We start from the raw sequence: 18323 nt of genomic DNA on the forward strand, positions 1-18323 counted from the left end.
CTCTGAGACTAGTCATCTTGCCAATTTTTTCATTCACTTGATACTCCATCTCATCCAAACCCTCTGAGTCCAACCTGGGAAGCCAGGTTAAAGACCTTGTTAAAGCAAATGATATGCCACTTCTCTCTTCCTCCCATCTACACAGCCATTGTGGAAGTCAGTTAGGTTGAACAGACTCAAATTACCCTTGGTAAATCTGTTCTGGTTGGTCTCAGTCACCATTTTATGCCCCACAATGATTTCTAGGAGGGTTTATTCTATAGTTTTCCCTAACACGTGCTAGATTGCTCTGTAATTACTCAAATACTCTTTCTCTCTGTTTTTGCAGATGATTGTGACATTTGCCTTTTTTCTGTCACTAGGAATCTGAACCACATTGCCATATTTTTTCAAAGGTGATGGAGAATAGGCTTGGGATGACATGGGACCTGATCTCTGATTGTGAAGAAATGCATCTGGGGCCACAGACATTTTTGTATATATCCAGTTTGCATTCTTACTTTGGTCTTCCTCTGCTACTGAAGGTAGAAATTCTTACCTATCACTAGGCACAGAAACTTAGGAAGCCCTTCTGTAAACACAAAGGCAAAGAAGGTACTGAATACATCGTCCCTTTCCAAGTCCCGTTTCAGTAAGCTGCTCATTATATCCTTGGGTCTTCCTTTGTTTTCTGATGTGCTTGTTGAAGCCCTTTTCTCATCCCTCACTTAGCTGTTTTTGAACTTTCTGTATGCCTGGGCAGTGTCTCAGTAGTGATCCTTCTCCTGATTACACCCTCCACACACCTCCATTTTGGTGCATCGTAATCAGTTTTAAGAGCATTACTGTTGTTGCAAAGCTGATTTTATACCCAGTTGTTTGTTCTGTTGCACCACTCCCTCCATGTCAGTTTGCAGAAGCATTTTTTTTGAAGGGTATTTTATATCTCTGATGCACTGCTGTAGCAACTCACTACATCTACAGTGCAATATATTTTATTGTGGCTGAAAAATATTCCCTTTTCATCCACTGGAAAAGGTGAAAGCATCTGTGAACTAGAACATCAATATGGTTTGTTTGATTTTCTAACTTAAATATAGTCCAACTATTTTATTCAATGCAAATATATATATATATTTTTAGAGAGTTTAAAGCTACAGTTTTATCATGATTGATAATATAACAGACTCCTGTCTCCCTCCCCTAACTGTGAGTATAGGCAAGCAGCGGGGAAAGATGTTAGTTTGTTTTTTGGGGAAAAAAAAAATCACTCTGTATGTATTCTGACTCACAGGAAGGTCTGTACCTCTTAGTTTAATCTGTTCATTCACATGAGAGAAGTTTGGTGCAGATGCCAAGTTTTCTTACTCCAACCTGTGTGTAAACACTCATCTCCAGTTTTCACTGAAAAGTTTAGCTTTCAGGGCTGAAGGCGTGTTGAAGGGAAAAAGAAAACAACATTAAAAAAACACACACAAGAAAGGTAAGAGAAGGAATGATGTGTTTGTATTGTCAGCAGAATGCAATGGCATCACAGCTGTGGAATCTGGGATGATGACTGTCTGTTAAAAAAATGCCTCTGGCAGAGAGCTGAATGCCTTCACTGGTCATTAGAGCACAGTGATATTTTGCAGGAAGTGGCATGTAATCAAAACAACATTTTGTGAGTTAAAACTGAATGAGTTTCAAGCAGAAATTAAATCATAGCTTTAGTTTCTGCTTTTCAGGGTATAACTATGGCCTATCAATTTGAGCTGAGGTTGAATTACTACTTAGGGGAGTATGGTTAGGTTGTGGTTGGACTTGATGATCTTTGAGGTCTTTTCCAACCAAGCAGTTCTATGATTCTATGCTGCAGGAACAGGAGTGTATGGGACTTAGAGTCATAGAATATCCCAAACTGGAAGGGACCCGTAAGGATCATTGATCCTGGTTCCACACAGCACCACACAAAAATCAGACCATATTTCTGAGAAGGGGCTCAGGGACTCAAAGTTGAATACCTGATTAAAATCTGTGCTTGTTTTTTATTATTGTTATTTTAATTTATCTAATAAAATGTGTTGAGTTTTGTTTTTTTTTTTTTTGAAGCTAATACTTTCTCACTATCTCTAAGTGAAGTACTGAGAAGGACATAAGCCAAGGCTGAATATTAGTGATCAAAGAATCATTTGAGGATACCAAGTGTAGTGCAGCTAGAAGGAGTTACTGGAAGGAATAGGAGAGGAATAGTCTGCTCTGCCTGCTTGCTCCTGTGTGTTTGGCTTTTTTCATTATGTTCTCTAAATCTACAGGTGCATAACGTATCAGTGCTCATAGTTTATTTGAAAGAACCTTATTCTGATTTACTCTTAGGTTTCAGATAGTAAGTTCATTCCCAGCTTGGATATTGCAGTTTAGCTTTCAGCTGCTAGTGTGGCAGGACACCTATTTTGCTTTTCCCAAAGTATATAATCAGTTCATTCAGTGTTTAGCCAGGCATTCCTTCCCAGGCTCTTTCTGAAAAGACTGAGCCCTCTACTTCATGTCCTTTTGCACGCTGACAACAACAGAGCATGTTGTTCATTTTCTGCTGTTTTTACAAAATCTGTGGGAGAGAGTTCTTAAGATTTTTTTTTTCTTTTTATCGAAACTTAACAACTATCTTTAGATTTAAGTTTTACCCGTGAATTCATGCGAGTGCAGATGCTGAATGAATGTAGAAATGTGTATTCCATTGCTGCATGTAGTGTGTGTTATGAAGGTAACTTGCTGAGTCTCTGTAACACTTATTCTGTTCTTAGTCTGGATACAAATATACCAAATGCCTGCAGTGAAAATACTGTCATTATACAACTTCTGTAATGTGATTTGAGGAGTAATATTAATGTTTTCAGTTCACTTGGAGAGACACTGAAGAGTGTTGAGTTTTTTTATTATTTCATTTAATATGCAGACTAGAATGTTGTAATTTAGCTTTGTGGTGTGATTTTTTTTTTCACTTGCCCACTCATGTACACCCACACCTCTGGTCTGTCCCATCTTTGTTGATTTAGAAGCCAGAACATCATACAGAGTTTTTCATCCAGGCTTTGTGATACTGTGGGAAAATAAGCCTTTACATTAGCAATAGCTTCCTTCCCTGACAGGTTTGTTTCATCCTCTTCACACCAGGACTGGGATTACATACAGAAATACCTGCTTTGCCCTCTCCACTTATAAAATGTTTGGTGGGTGCCACTGTTTACACTGAGGAAGTCTGTCTGTCCATTACTTACCATCTCCTATTACTGCTTGTTGTCTGAAATACCTGGATTTGTGGAGCCTGTTATCCACTGACCTTAATACACACAACAATATTGGGTAAGGTTCCGCACCTGTGTTTTAAAATCATTATATGCAATTTATACACAGGAAAATGAAGGCAAATTGAGATTAAGCCTTAGGATTTGTGTTTATTGCTGTCACTGTTAATTTCTTGTCCATCTTGACAAACAGAACAAACGCAAGGCTGTGTGTCAGGAACTTGAATGCAGCATAATATCAATCAGGAACAGTAGTGTCAAATTGATACACATCACAGCTTTGATAGCTCCATTCAATTCAAGCACCAGGGCTTGTATCCTCTTGTCTGGGAAGGGATTAGAACAGTAAATCAGCTGTTTTTTTCAAAATGCTGTCCATATGCTGGGATATAGCGTGAGGGCACTGAAATCTTTGGAGTAGTTTCACAAAATGCTGGCAGCAAAGTAGGCTGGCTGTGGTATTTCCCTCCTTAGTAGTTATACCTTGTTCAGTTGATTAAGAATCTGATTTTCTATGGTGAGGTTACAAGACCTTTTGCTGCAAAGTGAAGCTTTCTAGGTGAATATTTATGAGCTTACAGTAGCTTCATATGCTATATGATTATCTGTGTGGATTGTTAAGCCTAACTTGAGGGAGGCTGCAGGTGTGTCCTAAAGGAGATCCAGGTACGATGGATGTTTATAATGTATATATGATGTGTGTGTGCATGTGTGTGTGATACTAGTGATGCACAAGCAGTTCCTTGCCGCCCCTGAGCCCAGCTATCTCCTAAGCAGTGAAAGAAAGCAAGATGAACTCCCACCCCTTCAAAACTCCTTCTGCATGATGTCATATGGTATGGAACATTCCTTTGGCCTGTTTGAGTCAGCTGTCCTAGTTCTGTTCCCTCCCAGCTCCTTGTGCCCTTCCCTGTGGATAGATACGTCTCTATGAAGCACCATTAGCAGCAACTCTCAACACCACTCTGTTATCAGTGTTGTTTTTTCTCATAGATCCAAAGTGTAGCATCATACCAGACACTCTGAAGAAAGTAATTCTGTGCCAACTGAAACTAAGAAATTTCAAGAAGTCGTATTTTTTTTATTTTAACTTCTTACAAAGCTGAGCTATTTTGTCTGATTTTCTTTTTTTTCATTCCACTTCTTTGTAGAATATATATATACTTTATGTTGAAAAATATTTCTTGTGCTGTTTCTTTCTGAGGGATGGGAATCAGTAGCTTTTTATCAAGGGAATTATGTGGGTTTTGCTTATTTTCTTTTTGTCTTCCTTTTAAGAATTCACCCAAGTTTTGCCTGTTAACTAGCTCCTAAATTCTCTTAGAAGTGTACTTGTGTTAAGTCTGTTTCCTGCTGTGTTTCAAGAGCAAAGTTGCAAGCCAAGAACTTTGAGACAGCCGTTAGCTGTGAATGCCAGGGACTGCTGCAGTCCTCGACACCTCCGTGAAAGCCAAGTGGCATTAGGTGGTGCTCCCTGCTTGCATCCTGTCCTGCCAAGGAAGCAGGAGAAGGATTAAAAAAGAGTGAATGACTGGGAAGATAATTAGAATGAGAGAGACAAAAGGAGAAGGCAAAATATGAAATAGGGCAAGATGGGCAAAGTGGAGAGGAAGGTCTATATGTAGGTTGCTCCAAAAGTAATGTTCCCATGGAAATAAATAGGAAGCTACAACAGAAACAAAGAGCACAATAACACTATTTGTGGGAGCAAATTCTCAGTTACAAAGCACTCTTTTTCAGCGCAGTCACTTCCATTAGCTGTGCGTTTTCACCAGTGATGAAAATGAGCCTGCATGCCGTGCTTGTGGAAGTCTGCGGCAGGGAGGAGTGACCTGCTGTTGCTGCATTACTTTTCAGTAATGTACCTTCACAATGTTTTCCTTCCCAGAGTCTTTGTGGACTTCCTTTGCTGATGGCAGAGTCAGACTGAGAATAGATAACTCATGTCCGCAGACTCCCATAACGGTTCATCAAATGTTCAAGGAGAGCCTCGAAAAATACGGCTCTCTTAATGCTTTGGCCAGCAGGAAGAATGGAAAGTGGGAGAAGATAACTTTTTCAGAGTACTATTGCCTTTCCAGGAAAGCAGCCAAGAGCTTCTTGAAGGTAGGTACAGAGAGCAAAACCATTTCCCTTTTCTCTCTTGTCTCCTTAAAAATACAATTTTCAGAGGTTGCTTTCATCTTTGGTTTTTTTTCTCCTCTTTTTCCCTCTACTAACTGAAGATTGGCAGACACATTCTTCTTGAAATAATAAAGATAGAAATAGGTTTGGTCTGAGAGATAATAACTGCTGCCACTGCAAGCGAAGAGCTGTTGTTTCACTTAAGCATAGGTACAATGCTTAGCATAGGGCTTTAAGGTTAAGAGAAAGATGGGTGAAAGAAACACTGTTTGTCAAGATAGAGCAATTCAAAAGCACTGCACTCTGAGCAGAGGCTACGGCTAACTCTCATTGTGCCTCTGTCCACATTGAAAAGGTGTGTTTTTCAGGCCTGTCCCAGCAGCAGAGGTTAATCAGGCAGGAGGGGTGGTGGAAAGTTTAGATGATGTTTATTACTGACAGGTTCCAGTTTTGCCATGGATATTGGCATAGAGATGGGGGTGGATGTATCTTGTCAGTGTTGAAATAACGCAACTTTCCATCATTTGTATGTGATCTCATTTTCTGTGCTATGTTTTTATCCAACATGCCTATATTTGTATAACCTTGTGCTTATTATCTTTAAGCTTGGTCTTGAGAGATTCCACAGCGTAGCAATCCTTGGATTTAATTCTCCAGAGTGGTTCATCTCAGCTGTTGGAGCTGTGTTTGCTGGGTAGGGTTATTTACTTTGCTTTTGTGTAGGAAAGTACAGGTTTCTGTTCTGCTATGTTTAGAAATTTGGGAAATTCGCACTTGGTGCCACATTGTGGAGGTTGTGCTACAGCTGATGAGCGTGTTCAGCAACCTGCTGAAGTCTCATAGCTCTCAGTGTTATCTGGATTTGTCTAGAAACTCATAAATGAAACCTGTGTCTTCTGCCACTAGAATGTGGGAAACAGATAAGACTCCCCTTTTTGTGATACTTGTCTACAATGCAAATATTGCAAGGTAACTTCAAGTGAGCAAAGCAACAGATGAAGTACTCACCAGCCTGATTCCTACTGTCCTGTTATACATTAATACAACTTAGATTTTTACCTCTCAGTTTGTTCCAATGACAGTGAAATTCAAACTGATAATTACATGCAGCTTGAACAGAAAGAGGACAAGTGTTTTTTTAATCACTTTCTGATTTAACTCCATTGTAGCCTTAATCAGGCAAAAATACTGAATCCAAGCCTACAGCATCTTCTACTGAATTGAGTTTATTTTGCTTGTATTGCCCATGTACGTCTGAAAACTTGAAACCAGCATGACGGCTGTGGTAATGTGTACTTCCACATCTTTATACCCTTCTCAGCTTCCATCTGATATCTTATTTACTTTCTGCATATCGAATGCTACATGTTATAGATTACATCTACATGTGTATGCTATGTATTAAATCTACATGTGTGTGCACATATAAATATAAATAATTCTATCTATGCAAAATATACAAATTTTGGATCCAGAGGAATTGTCACAGGAATATATACAACCAATTCTCCAGAAGCCTGCCACTACATCGCTTATGACAGCAAAACCAACATCATGGTTGTGGAAAATCAGAAACAATTGGACAAGATAATGCAGGTATGAGGTGGCTGAACGGTTACTTACAAGCCATATTTTCCATGCTTCTTAATGCTATATTGTTCCCAAATACCATATTTGCTACCTGTATCATGAAACCTTTTGTGGCAGAATAAGTTTGGAAGTAAGTCTGGTGATTGGCATGGGTAACCACAGCAGCAGTGGTCAAATTTCAGCTTGACCTTGCCCGTGCCTTGATATGTACTCTTGATGCAGTAAGAGGGAGCACATTAAAGAGACACTTTTGGTGTAATTAATAGTTAGATCTTCTGGCTGAAAACAGTCTATCTAGAGCAGACTGTGTATCTTAACATCTTTTTAAAATGAGATGGTTATGAATTAGGGGGAAATATTCAGCAGAGGAGGGAGGTGGGAGGTTTCTTCCGTCAACCCAAATACTGTTTTGGCAGAACTTCAGTGGGGAAGAATACAAGATATGAATAACAAATTATAATTATTATTTTATTTAAATCTAATAGATCTGGAATCGTTTGCCACACTTGAAAGCTGTTGTGCTATACAGGGATTCAATTTTGGAGAGACATCCAAATTTGTATACGGTACGTGAATGCTGGAAGAGTTATTATTCTTAAGGTATTAATTAGCTGATGAATTTGTACTCTTTCTGATCTGTGGAACGTCTGGCATTCTGAATGCATTGCTGTCTTCCAGTAAATGTATTCAGAAGCTTCATCAGTGTATTCTGTTTAGCTTACGTGTAACATGATGTTTGTTGTTTCTCATTTACAGTGAGAGCTACCTTGTTTAGCTGTATTTTGTGTTAATGCTGGTTGGTTCGTTGTTGTTTGGTTTTCAGTTTTGATTAACAGAACACCTGTGGGCTTCTCAGGTGAGAAAGTGAGCTCTTACCATTTAAAAAAAGTTGTCCGCCAGCTCTAATCAAATCTGAATTGTGGGTCATTGCACTGGATCCAAGAACATGAAAATGCCTGTACTTTTACAGATGGTATCTACATCTTATTTCACCCACAGCTTGATGTTGATAATACACAATGTTACAATACTGTATGCATTGATATGGAGTAGTTTTACATATAGTACAAGAAAAATGGAACACAAAGATATTACTGCTTATATTTCATAGTGAAAGGAGTAAGGGCTAGCAGATAATTCTGAAACAGCACTTGCTGAATCCTCAACGATTAAGAGTTTTGGAAGAGAGAATGAACATGTTTTTTTCTATTACTGAAAGATGCATTTGAAATCAACCCTGTTCAGGTGTGTTGGACATATTTTCTCCATGGAGAGGGGTAGCTGTGAGGAAGTCTGACAGTTGCTGTAGTTCATATTGCACAAAGGAGAATCCAGAGATCAAATTTCCAAAGGCAGAAATTATTATTTATTATCTTTGATCTAAGTGACCTAAACCACATGTCATATGATAAAAGGGATTGCTGTTTGACAGCTGAGATGTAATGAGCAATTGCTGCAGTAAGGACAGAGTTCTAGTTCTCTTATTAGCATGTGTTTCCAGAATGCAAACACGGTCAGTAGTGTTTGTGGCTGTTTGCACCTTTCGTAGTCCAGAACAGGAGCACTCACTGTTGCAGGTACTGTTCCGTAAACAAAGCCTAGGCAACAGATATACAGTGATTAACACGTTCTGGTATGAGAAGACAGTAAGGTCAGGAAAGCAGGAGCAACTGCTAAGTTACGTAGAAACAATGACACCCTTGACAACACCAAACTTTCCAGAAGCTAGTTAAATAGATAGAGCTTTATTCTGTGGGTAGAGATGATTAGCGATGAGTCCTTTACTTGCTGTAGAGCTGTGTTCTGTACTTACTCTCTTCCCAGATAGCTGATTTGGTAGAAGAAAGTGTAAAGCTTGGAAGTGGTGGTTAGCAGTGGACAGTATTGCTACCCAAGAAGTTGTTGTCTAGGTGCCACAGAGATAAGGTTTTGCAACCTTAGTAGCACACTGCCAATGGCAAAGGGAGGTTTGGAGGAAAGAATGAACTCCCCCTCAGGCAGAGGGGGAGATTTTAACTTCTGCTCTCCTACACATCATCCCCTTTACAACTACGTGACCTTGGATACAGCCTGTAAGAAATTGTGAAGAATGGATATGCTGCTCTATCTTGCTCTTGGATAACATGGTTCTGTAGCACTGTTTGAATCACCCTGTCTTGATAGGAAACTGACCTTTGGTTACCAACTTCCTTAATTTCTATTATATGCTAGTTTTCAGTTAGCACAGAGATCAGCAGTATAACTAGCTGGTTATTAGGTACACACGGTAGATGTGGCCTAGAACAACCAATGAAGTGTAGAGGATAAAGCTCATCATGCTTCTCGGACCACTTTGTGCTGCACAAAAGTCCAACATCATGAAAGGTTTAGTTCTTTCCAGATTGAAGCAAATTTGAATGGAAGCTGTGATCAGCATCATCTGTTCTGTTTGCTGTTAAACAGCAGGGAATTTGGGTAAGCATTCATACATCTAGATGATGCTTTTTGCCCAGAAGTTTTCATTCTTTTACTGAAAATATTTATGTAGTGGACAGGGAATTAAAATTGGATTGTGGTAAGTGTAATTCTAAAAATGTAGACTCAGATTCCTTTAAGTCATTATCATTCTGGGTGCAAGATAGTAACGTAATTGTATTTTCTATGACTTGCGCATATGCATCTTGGATGAGGAAACAGTAATACTGTTTCTTTTGGAGATGATGAAAAGACTCGCAGCAGCATATTTTCAGATTGTCTGTGTGCAGCTTCCACATAAAGTTATACAATATTCTTATTGAGTTCTTAACACAGGCAGCTTCTGGGGAAACTTGCCTTGGAATTGTGTCCAGAGAAAGACATTGAACTTTTCTGCCATTTTTTCAGACAGATTCAGTAATTTCATGTTTTTGACTTGCAAGGATGACATCCTGTATTCTCTGTTGCATGTTCTAGATGGAAGAGTTTCTGAAGCTGGGAGATGACATATGTGATGCTACTTTAGATGCCATTATTAACTCCCAAAAGCCAAATCAGTGCTGTGTACTAATATATACATCAGGAACAACAGGGAAGCCAAAAGGAGCTATGCTGAGTCATGACAATGTACGTATTTCCAACTTTTTCTTGAGCACAAAAAATAGCAAAGTATGAGGATACGTGTTCTTGTGTTTTGAAAAGACTGCTACATTACCTGAAGACTTTCAAGGCTCTAGTTTTGCAACACAGACTGTGTATTACAAAGCAACATTGAAAATGCAGTCAGCTGGTTTTGATAAAGCATAAACATGGTGAGAAATGAAACTCCATTCTAAGTAGCACTTCACAAGTTTGAGTGTAGTTTGTTATGAATACACACTTTGTTATTCATCGTCACTTCTCTTAAAAGAATGTGGAAGCAATTACAGGTAGTGAGCAATCACTCACGTGTATGTAATCAGCACAGAAATACCTTGAAGGAGGACATAGTAGTCTTGACAGACAAAAAGAGTGACCTGGCATTGCAAATTCTATGTTCTTCTATCTCAAAAGAGTCTGGTATCACTTCCATGTTAGCTGCCAAACTATTCCTGGCTGATGATCACAGAGAGGCTATTTTTATGTTGACCAACAGTGGAAAACATGCCTTGCCTGTAACCTGTTGCTGCCTTCTTTAGTCAAAAGAAGTATGCCACTGTCCATCTGTAAAAACCAGTGCTGAGTGGGTCACAGGCACTCACACAGATTTGCTACGAGTGTGCCTGCGTGCTGTAAGGCTTTGGAGGATAAAGAGGATGAGCAATCTGTACAGACACGTTTCAAGGACATCCCACTCTGCCTATGGTGTTTAAGTCTCTGATAGCTGCTTGACCAATGCTGCCACCTGAATTTGGAGTGGCCTGTTCTCACAGTATGCTGCTCACTAAAAGCTTTTCCTTGAGAATCTCTATTTTCTTAGGTAAAACATACTTTCAAGTTAGCCTTCATATTTTTTTTGAAGAAAAGGATATACTATGATAGCAAGTATTATATGTGATCTGTATTTTTTCCCTACCAAGTTGAAATAATTTCCTTTGAGCATCCTCACCTAGCTAGTTGAGATTAATTAGACTCCTCTAGGAAAGCTATTTCCTTCTTTCTGTCATGGACATATGTTCTTTTCCTCACATCCACACATATGAGTGGGTCTTGAATTCAGTACATTCTAATAACAAATATATGTATCTGTTGCATCCTTTAACTGCATCTTCTTAGATAAATGAAGAAGAATCAGAAAGGAGGAAACACCATACAGTTTCACTAAGAAGTCAAGCAGGAAATCTTCAGCGTTATTCACACATACACTTCTGCTTGTGTGTGTAGGGGAGGCCTCTGTGAACCATTGCAGCGAATCTTCTGGAGGAGCAGGATACTTGTTGTTTGTGCGTGGCCATGTTATGACAATTAGCTTGTTGCAGTTACTTAACTATCCTGTGAGCTCATTTATCACTGAGTAAATATTGTTATTTTTCAGGTAGGCATTTAGATGCATGCTAGTGAAAAGTGCTAGGGTGGTAGAAAGTGTCCATGGGAGGAAAACTGCAGAAGGTGGCAGATCACTTTTTCTCCTTGTCTATCTAGTCCATGGCTGCCTTCCTAACTGAGACACTGGGGTGAGGGGAGTTGGTAGTGTTCATAAGCCAGTCAAGCACGTTTATTTCTATTATCTGCAAACATTTGGTGCTATTAGATGAATTAACCTTGCTTATGACTGAGTGGCACCAGAGGAATGACAACCTGGTATGCTGTCAAAGATTGCAATGTCTTCAGCAAGTTCTGTAAGCAGATTCTTCATAGATGTATTAGCATATCATGCAGATCCTGTTTGTGTTAAAAAAATTATTTTTTTTAATTTAAATAGATAACTTGGACATCAGCACATTGCAGCAGAGCAGGAGATATGCAACCTGCAGAGGTCCAGCAGGAGTCCATAGTCAGTTATCTTCCACTCAGCCACATAGCTGCACAAATATATGACCTGTGGACTGGAATCAAATGGGGAGAGCAAGTTTACTTTGCTGAGCCAGATGCTCTGAAGGTAACTGCCTTGCATTGCGCCTGATTAAGATTGCACTTTTCAATCTAGGAAAACATCTGAAGGAGGAAATGTGATCTTAGAAGAGGCACAGAAGATGAAGATCAAGAGCTTGTTATTTTAGGAATTACAGAAAAATAAAATCCATTAGACTCATGATCCAGTGCTCTAAACTCCATTTCCTTCTGTGGTGAAATTGCATAGGAAGAGTCTCTTTCTGTAGTTATGAGCTGATCTCTTGCTTGTCTCCACATAAAACCCATAACTGATACAACAGAACTTGGGAATAAGTCAGTTATGGTATTTTCCATGATTTAGCAGCTAACTTCACAATTCATGCTCACAATATTCTGAACGTATGTGTCAAATTTGTAGTCTAGATCAATAAGCTTCTATTTTAGGCAGATAAATGTGGAAGAAGTGTAAGCAATTTTCAGGGGGAAATGGAGGCAGGTTGCAGACTATATCACCAAACCTCTTCTTCAGTGATGTGGACCTTCTGCAATGTTTTGAAATGGATTTAATGATTTTAACAGGGCAGTTTGATCAACACACTAAAAGAAGTGCAACCAACATCTCACATGGGAGTTCCCCGAGTGTGGGAGAAAATCATGGAGAAATTAAAGGATGCTTCTGCTCAGTCAGGATTTGTGAAGAAGAAAATGCTGTCATGGGCTATGTCAGTCAGCTTAGAGAGAAACCTGAACTGCTCGAGCAGGTATGTATTATAATGAGAAAGGTCTCCAGCATCCTGAATGAAGCTGTCTGCTTGTAATAAGCTCTCAAGCATCAATGATACTCTCTGCATGTAAATAAGTAATATTTGACTTAGCAACAGAGCAAATACAATGCAAGAGGGAAGGTGTAGTTATCAATTACAGGAGGCTAATTGTAAAACCAACCTCCATCTTCCCTGAGAATGTATTGCCTGACTTTTGGCCTTCTGGGAGTTGAAGTGATCTTTCAGCTTGTTGGAAGAGTCTTGCAAATTTCTGATTTTTAGTGGTATTGGTTCTCAGAGATTCTTTTAACTGATGAAGAATCAGGAGTACAAAAGCTTTGTCTCTTGCAATATGGTCTTGTAGATGCTTTCTGAATTAGTAGTATTCAGAAGCTATAAGAGTTGGTGTTCACTTGCAATGTATGGCTTCATCCAACTTACTGTTTCTTCCCGTTTCTTGTATTCTACTCAGCAGTGACTTGAAACAGTTCTGGACAAGGCTAGCAGACTACTTGGTGCTTGCTAAAATACGCAGTGCTCTGGGTTTTTCTAGCTGTCAGAAGCACTTCTGTGGCGCTGCTCCTCTCAATACAGAAACACTGTATTTTTTCTTGGGTCTGAACATCACCTTGTATGAAGCCTATGGCATGAGCGAGACCACAGGCCCACATTGCCTCTCAGGGCCGTATAACTACAGGCAGCACAGGTAACTTTATAGTTATTATTATATGTTGTTATATCTTTGAGAAGCATACTACTGAGTTCAGCAAAGATGTTACTGCTTTGAAGTCAAAAAGTGAACGTGTTGCCTCCATAGCATGCCAAGTCAGGTGCAATGAAAATGATCTACAGCATTTTCTGCAGGTCAGTTACTAAATGGGATGTGTAGTATAGCTCTGACCTATGGTAGGATAACTTTCAAAACAAAACCTCAAAAATACAGAGAGGGGAAAAAGCAAGAAGCATGAGGAAGATACACAGCTAAAAAGTGCCTACATATTCTACTGTGTTAGCTCCAGTAAGCTGTTATTTTATTCCTTTCAAACAGTTAAAGCAGGATGTTACTTACTACTGCTTGTGTCTTGATAGGTTCGGGGAGTTGGTATTGTAGATATCCTATCAACATCAAGTATTTCAGTTCTCCTTATGTGTTTTCCTGCTCTTCCCCAATAGCTGTGGTAAACCAGTACCTGGCTGCAGTGTGAAATTAGTGAATGAAGATACAGAGGGCAATGGAGAAATCTGTTTCTGGGGAAGGACTGTTTTCATGGGTTATTTAAACATGGAAGACAAAACAAAAGAAGCCTTTGATGAGGATGGGTGGCTGCATTCTGGAGATTTAGGAAAACTAGACAAGGATGGCTTTCTCTATGTCACTGGAAGAATTAAAGGTAATGAGCAAAATCTTGCATCACATTTATAATGACTATCAAGCACTGTTCAGTCATATATCAGATGTGGCACGTTTCAATTAGTGACTGTCTTCTAATCACAGCTACATTAACCTAGCAGAAAGTAAAATAAGCTTTCTGATGAGGAAACCATGGTGTTCCCCTTTTAGGGAAGGTTTCCTTCTGGTTTTTAATAGGTGGAGATACCTCAGTTCCTATAGTGAGGCTGTCCATCTCCCAGACCTTTATTTGTGATCAATAATATCAAGTAATATAAAATTATCATGCAGGTTTAGTGTGTTTTCTTTTGATTTTAATGATCCTGTCCAGTCTCCCTCTGAATCTTGCTCTTAATTACACACTAGAATGTTTAAATGATAACAGCAGACAACTCTGTTATGTCACAGCTATTGCTGTAGGTCAGAGCTAGTTTCCTCTGCTTTTTGTGATATGTTTACAGAGAATACTATTAAAATTTGAGAGCACGGGACAATAAACTTAGGTGCTATTACAGTGCATAGCTTTAAGTCTCACATGACTAAAACTGGTCATTGGTTACTTGAAGTTCTTTCTCAAAATAAGTGCTTATAGAGTGAGATTTGTCATAGATGTGTAAACTCGAGATCTAAAAACTGAGTAACTGCCATCACAGAATGTATGATGAATCACTAAGGGGATGACATGGGGGAATTAATTTGTCATAGAGTAACATGGTGTCCTATTAGGCACCAGGACTTAACTAAGTACTATTAATAGGCTGCACCAAACACAGTTACCTGAATTTTAATTTGCTTTCTTATCTGATTCAGTTTTGCTTAATTTAGCACCTCCTAGCCTCCTTCTGCCCTAATATTTTTGTTGCACTCACATTTTCCTTGACTAACAGCTGTTACTCTACTTCCAGGTTAGGAAGATCGCCTGAGATAAAAGAACCATCTGTCCAGTTTACTGTTAGTTTTAATGTCTAAATAAGGTAAATGCAATAGAAGGTAGTAGAGGAGCTTCTCTTCTAGTAACTGAAGCAGGACTTCTTCCTTTGGTTCTTTATGATTAAGCATGAAACAATAGAAATTGCTTCTTGGTATTTGAGATAGAAAGAAGCTGCGAAACACAGACACTGCCAGAGGAGCTCAGACAGGGAGTATCTGTAGGCAAAAAGTTTTTACAGTGACAAAGCTGACATTTCAGACTGAAAAATGAAGTGTCATGGAGCTTGTGAAAGATCTAAGACTAAAATCTGGGTAAGACAAAAAGAAGAGGAAAATAAAGTAAAACAACCTCCTAGAAGTCCAAACATACCCAAGCATGCAACAACTTTGTTGTATTTTTCTGGTTTGACAGAAGCCTCTTACCCTAGAAACACTATGCGTGCTTCCTCAGATGCATGCACTGCGTTAACCAGGGAAAGAAATAACATTCATAATTGTGAAATGAGTGCCTACTCCATACCAGAATGGTGAGTGTAGGTTGGAAGTTATTTCTCATAGTTGCTCCTTACGGAGCAGTAGATGCTAAGGACTAAATGTGTAAGTGCTGAAAGGGTGCCATATTTCCTTGATTACATCTACATTCTTTTATGCTGACAAGGGAACCAAGAGGATTAAGAGGAACCAGCCCATTCCTTAATATGTACAGTAAGTTGGATTATTACACACAGGACTGGTCTGCCATTGGTCTGCATTATTTTTGAAGCATACTCAACTGCTGCCAAGATCATTATTTGAGGGCAGTGAGAATCCACCAGTGTAGTGAAAACAGAGTTGGAATTTGCTTAGGTAATTCTCAATTTCACAATGATTTCAATAATTATATATATTCAGAATTAATGCATTTGAAAAGAATTTGAATATTCCCCTATCAGTAAAGTTAGTATCACTATTATTGTTTACAAATCTTAAAAATACTAATTCATGTCAAAAGTGGGGCAGGAATGACTGCTTCCACCCTGAAATCTGTCTCTAAAATCTCACCTATTCCTCATTACGCTCCTCTTCTATCTCTGTTGCTTCTGTGCAGCTTTCCTAAGCTATTAACTTGTTTTTGTCTGACCCCTCTTGGTGGCACTGAGAATTAGCTTTGATCATGATGAGAACCACGAACTGCTTTTCAGTGAGTTAATGGCGAATTGGAGCGAGTCTTATGTTAGTCTGGAAGAGATGATTGTTCAAAGAAAAAGTCCACATTATACAACATGTGTATATGCAGTGCAATATCCAGTGTATATATGCAACATCCTTACGTTAACCTGTTAGTGGATTACATGGAAGACATTATGCTATTTAAAACTCACACTGTGTGTGTGTACATGGGGGTAAATGTGTTATATAGAGGGAAAAATGAACATTTTAAGCACATCCTTGGAAAGCATCAATATCTACAACTGTTGTTTTGAAGGCAATCGGACTGATAACCTAAAATAGGCTTGCTTCCCTTTGAAAAGTATTGTTTCCTGCATATAAAAGTAAGAAAGTTAGAGCCATCCAGGAATTAGCCTGCTCTTTGAAATTAGATTTCAAGTAATAGCCTTTCTTTCTCTTTTGGTCTAGATTTGATTATTACAGCTGGAGGTGAAAATGTGCCTCCCATTCCAATTGAAGATGCTGTTAAAAAAGAACTGCCAATTGTTAGTAACGCCATGGTGATTGGAGATAAAAAGAAATTTTTGTCCATGTTGCTGACCCTAAAGGTATACCAGTTTTAATACTGATTTCAGTGAAACTACACACCAGTACCTAACAAAATGAAAAGGGTTCTGAACTGTTAGAAGGAAGACCAAGAATTAAATGCAAAGGCGTTATTTCAAGAAAACAATGTGTGGTAACTACAGGCCAAATTGTGATGGTCTGATCTTATGATTAGGTGATTGGCTAAACATTTTATATTTAAAAGTTCTAACTTCACACAGTGCTTCTGACTCGAGCTATTTACGTTGTATCACAGTAGTTCAGTGTCCCCCTACAACAATGGACTAATCTGGGAAAGCTGGTAGGAATTTAAGGTTGCTGAACGGACTTTAATTGATGTGTTGTTGGCCTGTTCACGTTATCTGTGTATAAGTCAGAAGTGTTTGTATTTGATAGCTATGCAGAAAGAAAACTAAGTACTGTCAGCTGTAGAGGTTTCTGCTTTTTCAGGCTTATTAGAATGTTTGGTTGTTGATACTAGGCTGCTTTTATTCTTAACAGCCAGGGAGAACCTTATCAAATAATCATTTAATAATGCCTCGTAGGAGTAAGCATTTGATGATTATCTTCATCTGATATTTTAGAGCGTCCTGGACCCAGATACATCGGATCCCACTGACATCCTCACTGAACAAGCCAGAGATTTCTGCCAGAAGATGGGTAGTAAAGCCACTACAGTATCAGAGATTGTAGCTACAAGGGATCAGGCGATCTACCAGGCCATTCAGGAGGGAATCAACAAAGTCAACATGAATGCCACTAATAGGGTTCATTGCATTCAAAAATGGATAGTGCTGCCAAGAGACTTTTCTATTTCTGGTGGAGAACTAGGTAAGATTTGCTGCTTTTTCTTAAAGCAGTCTTTCAGTATCTAAAGGGGGGCTAAAAGAAGGAAGGGGGACAGACTCTTTAGCAGGGGCTGCTGAGACAGGACAATAGGAAATGGTCTCAAACTAAAGGGGGGAGATTTAGGTTGGACATAAGGAAAGTTTTTTACAGTAATTGTGGTGAGGTGCAGGTTGCCCACAGGGGTGGTGGATACTCTGTCCTTGGAGATACCCAGCATCAGGCTGTGGGGCTCTGAGCACCTGATGGAGCTGTAAGTGTCCCTGTTCATTGCAGGGAAGTTGGATTAGATGGCCTTTAAGGGTCCCTTCCAACTCAAATGATTCTATGATTTATACTTAAGGTGTACACATGGTAGAGGGGCTGCTGATTTGTAAGTATCCAACTATAGTTCTATTTGTCAAATTCTGTGTATGATCACTGGATTGAAGGAAGGAAAGTTGAGCATTTACAGAATACAGGACCTGAAGTTTCTTCTATCTACACATATGTAGAACTGTGTGGTCATTTAAGTGAATACAACACTGTAGCTAAGTTTGAGATTGCTTTGGGTAATTATGCAATTCTAATTAATTTTTAATGCATTTTTATTAAAGTGTTAATAACTTCTAGTAATAGTACTGAAAAGTGATCATTAACAGCAATTAAAAAAAAGGACTAAATGAATGATTGATG

General features: G+C 39.0%; 1 protein-coding gene across 7 annotated transcripts in view; it reads left to right on the forward strand.

The window, feature by feature from the left end:
- ACSBG1 (acyl-CoA synthetase bubblegum family member 1) overlaps positions 1–18323 on the forward strand; it is a 33296-nt gene that overhangs the window by 12478 nt on the left and 2495 nt on the right. For 5 of the 7 annotated variants that reach the window (XM_015872488.2, XM_015872482.2, XM_015872484.2 and 2 more), the window contains 11 exons: positions 5152–5369; positions 5993–6081; positions 6863–6983; positions 7463–7543; positions 9909–10058; positions 11833–12009; positions 12543–12724; positions 13200–13433; positions 13901–14118; positions 16665–16804; positions 17387–17633. In XM_015872488.2, the coding sequence (XP_015727974.1) occupies positions 5238–5369; positions 5993–6081; positions 6863–6983; positions 7463–7543; positions 9909–10058; positions 11833–12009; positions 12543–12724; positions 13200–13433; positions 13901–14118; positions 16665–16804; positions 17387–17633 (1771 nt within the window). In that variant the 5' untranslated portion in view covers positions 5152–5237. Of the gene's footprint in view, positions 1–1329; positions 1463–5151; positions 5370–5992; positions 6082–6862; positions 6984–7462; positions 7544–9908; positions 10059–11832; positions 12010–12542; positions 12725–13199; positions 13434–13900; positions 14119–16664; positions 16805–17386; positions 17634–18323 lie in introns of those variants that run through there. The other 2 variants (XM_015872489.2, XM_015872483.2) reach the window with 2 other exon arrangements.

The sequence above is a fragment of the Coturnix japonica genome, chromosome 10 (genome assembly GCF_001577835.2).
Source record: "Coturnix japonica isolate 7356 chromosome 10, Coturnix japonica 2.1, whole genome shotgun sequence".
NCBI classification, from domain to species: Eukaryota; Metazoa; Chordata; class Aves; order Galliformes; family Phasianidae; genus Coturnix; species Coturnix japonica.